Raw genomic sequence first — 8,213 nt, 5'->3', positions numbered from 1 at the left:
GGGGGGGGGGGGGGGGGGGGGGGGGGGGGGGGGGGGGGGGCAGCAGCGACTGCGGCAGGAACCGGTGGGGGCGGGGGACAAGCCCAAGGAGGCCTGTGGCTTTAATGCCCCCTTCCCTGGCAGGGCTTAAAGACGGGCTCCTTCTTCTACCCGGGCGGGAACGTCACCTACCAAGGCACGGCGGTGACCCTGAGCCGGAAGGAAGGCATTCTGCACAACTACAAGGACGAGCAGGAGTGGAGGACCAACATCGACACGGTGATGAAATGGTTCACCGACGAGGGCCTGGACCTGGTCACGCTCTACTTTGGGGAGCCAGACTCCACGGGCCACAAGTACGGCCCCGAGTCCCAGGAGAGGAAGGACATGGTGATGCAGGTGGACAGGACGGTGGGCTACCTTCGGGACAGCATCAGGAGGAGCGGCCTGGAGGGCAGCCTCGATCTGATCATCACATCCGACCACGGCATGACCACCGTCCACAAGCAGGCCCAGGACCTGGTGGAGTTCCACGCGTTCCCCAACTTCACCTTCAAGGACATCGAGTTTGAGCTCCTGGACTACGGGCCCAACGGCATGCTCCTCCCCAAGGAAGGGATGCTGGACAAGGTGTACGAGGTCCTCAAGGATGCCCACCCCAAACTCCACGTCTACAAGAAGGAGTCCTTCCCCAAGTCCCTCCACTACGCCGGGAACCCCAGGATCACCCCACTGCTCATGTACAGTGACCCTGGCTACGTCATCCATGGGGTGAGCTCCTTGCCCGACGCCGGGCCCGGGCAGGCTCCTCCACCGGGCGCCTGGGTCTCTCCCTTGCTGTAAAAAAGCTCCCCCATACCGCTCACGAGTCCCTACTTGGAGAGGCACGGGCCACCAAAGGGACACACCCATCACTGTGCAATCGGTATGACTGTGTGCGCATGTACGTGGGCGTAAACGTGTGAGATCTGTGCGCATGGGGGCGACGTCCATGCTTCGTGTGCGTGTGTTGTGTGACAGCATGGACGTGTGTGTGCTTGCGTGCGGGGTAAAGCGTGGGAAGACGGGCTGTACGAAATGAGAAATGGGGTGGGGGCTAGGAGCCTGGCCCGCGGCCGGCGGGAGAGCCAAGGAATGCCGACGGGGAAGGAAGAGGCAGCGGGGAGGGGAGAGGGCCTCGGGGAAGGACATGCCACCCCGTGAGCCTGGGGCGCACCTGGGTTAGCAGGTCTTCCCGGAGGCCCTCCCTCAGGCCGCAGGTCTTTGGAGGCTCAGAATTCAGAGACACCCTCCTGCCCCACCCCTGCCAGTGTGAACCCCTCCCAGGGGTCTTCTGCTCCCACAGGGGCGCTGCCGGTGGGGAGGGCAGGGGTGGGCTGGGAGTCCCCGTGGAGGCTCAGGACCTCCCCTCCCCGGCAGAGACTGAACGTGCAGTTCAACAACGGAGAGCACGGTTTCCACAACGAGGCCATGGACATGAAGACCATCTTCCGGGCCGTGGGCCCCAGCTTCAGGAGGGGCCTGGAGGTGGAGCCCTTCGAGAGCGTCCACGTGTACGAGCTCATGTGCCATCTGCTGGGCATCGTGCCCGAGGCCAACGACGGGCTCTTGAGCACCCTGCTGCCGACGCTCCGGGAGGCCAGCAACGGGACCCAGAGCACCCCCTCGGGTAAGGGGCTGCCGTTCGGTCACAGCGCCAGCAGCCGCCTGGAGCCACGTTTCCTTTCCTTGTCCTGCACCCCACAAACATCTCAAGCCCCTGGCAGCGACAAGAGGAGGGCAGGTGGATGTGAGCAGCCTTGGGGAGCCCGAGGGCCAGAGAAGCAGGCGTTTTGCCCACAGGACAGGCCCCCTGGTGAAGTCCACCTCGGGGGTCCTGGCTCCCCCTGACCTGCTCTCCCACATGGCCATGGGAGGGCTCCTTCCCGGAGTCTTCCTCTATGGGCCTCCCCGAACACGCCCTCACCCCCACCCTGGCCCATCCCCAGGCCAGAGGTCACCTGGGAGCTGACAAGACAGCAGACCCCAGTGGGGGCCTGGCTGGAGGTGTGTGGGCCTGGTGAGAGCCGAGGTCAGGGGGCTTCTGGGAAGTTGGGGGAGGGCACCGGGCCCAGCCTCGCGGAGCAGGGGTAGTGACCTGCTCCGCCTCACTCACGGGGTTCTCTGAATTTCCTCAGGCTCTGCTCTCCTGCCCAGCGGCCGGCCCCCCATGGTGACAGGACTGCTGGTAGCCGTGATGCTTCTGGCCAAGGTCGCATAATGCTCTGTCGCTGGAGGTCAGAAGCCCAGGAGGGGAGGGGAGGTTGGACCTGACACCCCCACTAGTGACCGGCCCCCCCACCGCAGCAGAAGGGAGTCCGTGCTCAAGAACCCCCCCACAAGTCCCTTCCAGCCGCTCTGCTCTAGGCTTGGAGCGGGCCTTTCCGAAGCAGACAGACAGCCCATGAGACTCAGACCCTCCCCAGCCTCCTCCCTGCCTGCGTGCAAGGCCTGCGTGCTCCCCCGGGGACGAGGTAGACCCCCGAGGCCGTTGGGGTCAGGTGTGTGGGGAGAGCTACAAGGGCGGACGTCCCGGAATATTCCAGAAGCCAGCTCGAAGGACCGGGCGTGCCATGTGACAACCCCATCTTGTTTCTGCCCTGGGCGCCAAGGCCCTCCAGCCGAAGCAGAAGCAAATCATTCATTCCCTCTCACGCCACACGGTGGGGGCCGGCCGGGCGACGGGGTTCTGGGCTGGGCTCTGGGGATCTGCAGTGAATGACGCGGCCTGGGCCCTGCACCAGAGGCTGTGATCCAGGGGTCATGGAGAGCGGACAACAGGGACAGGACAAACCAGTGTGCAAGGTGACAGACCAGGGCGGGTGTCACGGCAGAGAGAGGACTGGGCCACAGCGGGGAGCGGGAGGCCGGAATGCGGAGGCTAAGCCCGCCTAGCCCAGCCCAGGGATGAAGCTCCTGGCAGGGGTGGCGAGTGAGAGCCCCCGGGGGCAGCCCTGCCCCTCCTGTTTGTGGACAGGAAGGGAGGCCCGGGCTTGGAAGCTGGTAAGGGAGGTTGGGGACATATAAGCTCTCTGTGGTCGGAGGGAGCAGTCTTCCTGGACAGGCCATGGGGACCCCCAGCCAAGTGACACGGGGATACACCTGATTCGACACCAACGATTGAAGGAGCGTAGGACTGCCAGGCTCGGAGGAGGGACGACCACTTGGGACAGTCCCCCGGGGGTCTGGGCAGAACATCTCCGGAGCAGAGTGGAGATGGTGCAAAACGGGTGGTCTCGAGAGACCTCTCAGGGCTGCCTTTCTAGGGAGACACACATGGGATACGAAGGCTGCATGGACTGCCTGGGGCCTGGGCTGCCCGGGGAGGGACAGAGCTGCTCACTGAGACCCGAGGAGAGAGAGGGACATGGCAGCCCGGGTGGGACGGAGGCCAGAAGACAGAGGGGCTGCAGGGCTCTCGCCATCAAACCGTAGGGCTGGACGGGACCAGGGAGATGATTTGGCGGACCCCCTCTGACCCAGAGGGGACGCTACAGCCTAAGAGGTTAGCTGGCTGGCCCGGGACCCTAGAGGTGACAGTGCTGTGTCTGAACCCTGGTTTTAACCCCTCGTCTGGAGTCCTTTCAGCGGTAACCAGCAGCAATAAAAGACCTGACGTGTGACCTTTCCCATCTCTGCTGTGTAAATGCTCCCACTGAGGCCAGTTTCAAGCTCCCAAAGCAAGGCCACAACGGCCAGATCAGGAAAAGACCGTAGTCGGCCCTTGGGCCAGAGCCCACGCCCAGCATGGAGCTCAGAGGCATGGGGACAACCTCCCCCGTGGGGTTGGTCATCGCGGCTGCTGAACCCGGTCCGAATGAGGGCTGCTGCCTGGTGGGCCCCATTCTTCCCTCCAGACACTGCCCGAAGGACTTGCCCTGGCCTGAGAAACAGGGCAGCCCTTCACCGTGACCTAAGATCCTCCCTCCCAGGCCGGAGCGGGCAGAGCGTCAGGGGAGACAGAGGCACCCTTGGGCTCGCCTCCCCTCCGGGTCTGCAGTGTGCATGGCACGACCCCCAGCCAGGCCCAGGAAAGTGCCCCGAGCCGGCGGGAAGGGTGTAACCCCCCAGCCATTCCCCCACCCCACCCTCACCCCACCCACGCGTGCCCTCCTGGGTCCAGCGGAGGGTCTGGAGTCCCCACAGGGACCCTCCTCAGCCTCAACCCAACGTGAGTGTCCGCCCCTGTCTGCCCAGCCCGCTTCCCACCACTCCCCACCTCCCCGCACCCCTGCTTCCTCTCCTCCCCCAGACCTCGGCCTGGCCTGCCCAGCCCTTCCCCTCAGCCAACACACACTTGTTCTTCCAGGCCCGCCTCTTCCAGGAAGCCTCCAGAAGCTGCCCTCTCGCGGTGTGAGTCTGCCGGACACGGATGAGCCTGTCTCCGCACTTGCCCGCAGCCCTCAGCGTCCCCCAGCCCCGGCCCACGCTCAGTCGTTGCGGGGCGGGCCGTTGGGCCGCTGTCCAGGTTTAGGACTGGGAACGCACAGGGTCCACCTCTGCCCGCCCCGCTTCCCGCAGGCCCCGCCCCAGAGCCGTGCTGTCCGCGGCCACGCGGGGGCGCTCGGGAGTCCTGCGCGCGAAGGTCCGGACCCGACCTGGCTCCGACCCACCCCGACCCGCCCAGAACGAGCCCCGCTTCGGCCTTCGGCTCCGGCGGGGGCGCAGGGCAGGCGGCGGGGACGCTTGGCCTCGTGGAGTCCGCACGCCTCTGCCCTGGTGGCCGCCCCGCCGGGCTGCCGCTGCCCCGGGGAAACGAAGGACGGGGCCGCGGTCACTTGCAGGCCTTCTGCTCTGGAGCCTGCGGGGATTTCCAGCATCCTTAGCCGCCGGCCCCAGGTGTGACGAGTTCCCCACGCCCCAGGCCGCCTCACAGCCCCTGGGGAGCCCCTGCGGGACCTGCCGGGAGAGGGGACAGTGGGGGATGGGAAGGCTCTTTGCAGAGGGACAGGGAACCAGAATCCCTAAGCCACGTGGTTCAAGCGAAAAAATGAAAATAATAAAACAGGTGCAAACACCGCAAACAGCAGGCCACCCTGGGTAGGGTGAGGAAGGGGAGGAGGAGTGTGTGTGACCCGCGGCCCTAGACATACAAATGCGGCTGCAGAACCCTCAGCACGGGAAGGGCAGTGACCAGCTGCAGAGAGGGCACTGCGCGCCCAGGCCGGGAGCAAGAGGGGTGTCCTGCGCCCCAGAGTCTGAACACGGAGCCAACCAGAGCATCTCAGGGCCACTTTATTTATTTGCCAGAGAGAGAGAGAGCACAAGCAGGGAGAGCAGCAGGCAGAGGGAGAAGCAGACTCCCCAGTGAGCAGGGAGCCCCATGTGGGACCCGATCCCAGGACCCTGGGACCATGACCCAAGCTGAAGGCAGACGCCTCACTGACTGAGCCACCCAGGCGCCCCTCAGGACCACTATCTAAGAGCACGGGCTCTGCCGTGCAGCCGCTCCTACTCCAGTCTGTCCCCACTCACGGGCTGCAGCCTTGGGGAGGAGGTTAGCCCTCCCCAGCCTCAGTCTGCTTATCCGAAGACGCTGGGCAGGAAGGAGGGCGCACCGCCCTGAGATGGGCCCAGGATAATGCGCGGAGGCAGGTGCCGCCTCGGGGTAGCCACGGGCAAGGCTGAACTGACGTGGGAGCTGCTGACCGGTCCAGGCAGCTCTCAGGAACAATCCAGGTGCAGCAGCAGGAGACATCCCTCCTAGGCTCGAGGTCCGCTAGTCCCCACCGGCGAATCGCCCCTCCCCTCCCCGGGCCTCTTCTACCTGTGACTTGCTCCCCACCTCCTCCTCCAGAACCCCACCCACCCTCCGCAGCTGCCTGACCAGCTGCCCAGACCTGCAGTCCCGCCTCGCCTTAACAGCCCTGGGTCCCCAGCCCTACAGCCAGTGATTTTCCTAGAAGGAATGTCCCACCCCCATGGCAGCCTGTTCCAGGAGACCCAGACCAGCCTGCTCACACCAGCTTCCCACTGGACGGCCCGATCCCATCTTGGCCCTTGGGAATCGGCGCCACCTGGCTGGAGGGGCCTAGCAGGAGTAGCCACGTGCCTTCACACCTGGAGGGCAGTGAGCACACACCAGCGCCCGTGTAACCACCACGACCCACGGGTCTCCAGACGACGCCCTGCCTTTCCCCAAGAGCCTACCGTGAGGTTGCTCAGCCTCGTCTACTTTCCAGGGAACAGGGCAACAGTTATCTTAAGAATCGCTCGATGACTTTTTCAAAGAGAGGAACACTCAGGGCTGCATGCTGGGAGGCTGAATTTCCCATCTGTGCAGCTGTAGGGCTGACGTGTGCACGGAGGGCCCCCCTGAGCTCCCCACCCCGCCCCCACCACGATCACTAATGCCATGCTGTGCAGCCCCAGGCAAGTCGCTAACCTCAGGGCCATTTCCTCACTGTAAAATCAGGAATGGGAGCTTTAGGGTCTGCTAGGCTGGTCCTAACGATTAAACGGGTTATTATTTGCAGACCTCTCAGAACCGGACCTGCAGAAGGCCCTGCGTTCTGCTTTAGGACTTAACGAAGAGACGGCAGCGGCTAAGAGAAAGTCACAGCTGCTCTACTCTCAGTTCCCCGCCACACCATCTTGCTTCTCTCACGGGAAGTGTCGGGTCCGTGACACAAAGCCTTCAGCACCTTGCCGAGGTAGCACAGAGAGGGCCCGGGCTCGGAGCTGGCGTGGGCCACGTAGCAAAGGGTGGTGCCTTGTGACAGCCCTGGTCTCCCTCTCCCTGCCTTGTCTTCGTCTTCAGGATCACCTTCAGTCTGCAGTGAGAACTACTGATTTTCCATTTATATCTGTTATTTCCCATTGTTTCCTTTGAAAATTAACTTAAGTGCAGAAGGGTGAGTTAATTTTTTTAAGATTTTATTTATTTATTTGACAGAGAGAAATCACAAGTAGGCAGAGAGGCAGGCGGGGTGGGGGGGGGGGGTACGCAGACTCCCTGCTGAGCAGAGAGCCCGATGCGGGACTCGATCCCAGGACCCTGAGATCATGACCTGAGCCGAAGGCCGAAGGCCGAGGCTTTAACCCACCGAGCTACCCAGGCGCCCCAGGGTGAGTTAATTTAAGGGGAAAATGTTGATCACATGCTAGTGGGGGTGGCGGGTGGACAGGACAGAATGTATAAATAGTAAGGGAGGGGCCAGAGATAAACCTGCTGGAGGCCGCCCTGGCTCCGGCCTGCTTCCTTCTCGCTCCCACCATGCGGCCAGCCCCGGAAGCTTCTGGAGGGCAGCACTCAGTCTCCTGGGGGCAGGGGAGACTGCCCCCAGGGGAGTTCAGGACACTCCTGAAAACTAACATTGTAATTCCCGGTACAGAGGTCATTTTACTCTCAGTCCGAATAAAACGGTCGGGAGAAAAGCCCAGCCGAAACAGAGCAGAGCACTGATTCCGGAGCCACACCGAGGTGACTGACACTCAACACGGGCCGCATAGGGCGGTCTGTCCGTCGGCTCAAAGCCTTTGTTGAGTTTAGCCAGTTCAAGTGCTGGCAGGAATGGGGGGGGGGGACATCCAAGTACTGACTGGCCAGTTCAGGAGGGACGGGGTGTGAAAGCCGCCTTTGTCGGGAGGCCTGGCCCCTTTAGAGCCAGCCCCGCACGCCGTCACCAGGAGGCGGCGCTCTTGGGCTCTTCAACTCCCTTTGAAGCCTTCAGCAAGCAGTTTGTGAAACCGAGAGGGATTCAGAACCTGCGGACTCTTGTTCCTCTGACATAACCACATCAGCCTTAGGGGGGTGGTCAAAGAGTATTCGTCCCCCCGAGTTTTAGATGGAGCCCCAGAGTAGTAGAACTTTTCAAATCAGATTTGTCTTCGGATCCGTTGAGGGAAGGGACCGCGTAGCCTCATGCTGGGCACAAAGGCCACTCTGGATCTGCCAGCCTCCGGATCGCTTTGTTCAGTCAGACGCCGTGCAGGCGAGCCTGTGCACACGCACACACGCACACGCGCGCGCACACGTGTCGGCATCGGGAGGTCTGGAGTAGGCCCGAGAACCTGCATTTCTGAGGCGCTCCCAGGTGATTCTCGGGCTGCCAGCCACAGTATCACACTTGAGAATTGTCGCCCTTCATCAAAGTCATGAGGCACCTGGGTGGCTCAGTCGGTGAAGCACCTGCCCTGGGCTCAGGTCATGATCCCAGAGTTCTGGGATCGAGCCCCACATGGGACTCTCTGCT

The 8,213-nt window shown here is 63.2% G+C and overlaps 1 protein-coding gene and 1 long non-coding RNA gene across 4 annotated transcripts in view; one reads left to right on the top strand and one right to left on the bottom strand.

The window, feature by feature from the left end:
- Nucleotides 1-2,385, top strand: part of ENPP7 (ectonucleotide pyrophosphatase/phosphodiesterase 7) — a 5,215-nt gene extending 2,830 nt beyond the window's left edge. The window contains exons 3-5 of the mRNA XM_059379127.1: nt 124-750; nt 1,399-1,648; nt 2,157-2,385. Of these exons, the coding sequence (XP_059235110.1) occupies nt 124-750; nt 1,399-1,648; nt 2,157-2,239 (960 nt within the window). The 3' untranslated portion in view covers nt 2,240-2,385. The remainder of the gene's footprint in view (nt 1-123; nt 751-1,398; nt 1,649-2,156) is intronic.
- Nucleotides 1-4,508, bottom strand: part of LOC132003467 (uncharacterized) — a 40,498-nt gene extending 35,990 nt beyond the window's left edge. For all 3 annotated transcript variants that reach the window (XR_009400208.1, XR_009400209.1, XR_009400210.1), the window contains exon 1: nt 4,316-4,508. This is a non-coding gene — a long non-coding RNA (uncharacterized LOC132003467). The remainder of the gene's footprint in view (nt 1-4,315) is intronic.
- Between the last annotated feature and the right edge of the window lie 3,705 nt (nt 4,509-8,213).

The sequence above is a fragment of the Mustela nigripes genome, chromosome 16, assembly GCF_022355385.1.
Source record: "Mustela nigripes isolate SB6536 chromosome 16, MUSNIG.SB6536, whole genome shotgun sequence".
In the NCBI taxonomy this organism is placed as follows: domain Eukaryota; kingdom Metazoa; phylum Chordata; class Mammalia; order Carnivora; family Mustelidae; genus Mustela; species Mustela nigripes.
The sequence above is the reverse complement of the archived record's forward strand: the minus strand, read 5'-3'. Positions and strand labels throughout refer to the sequence as shown.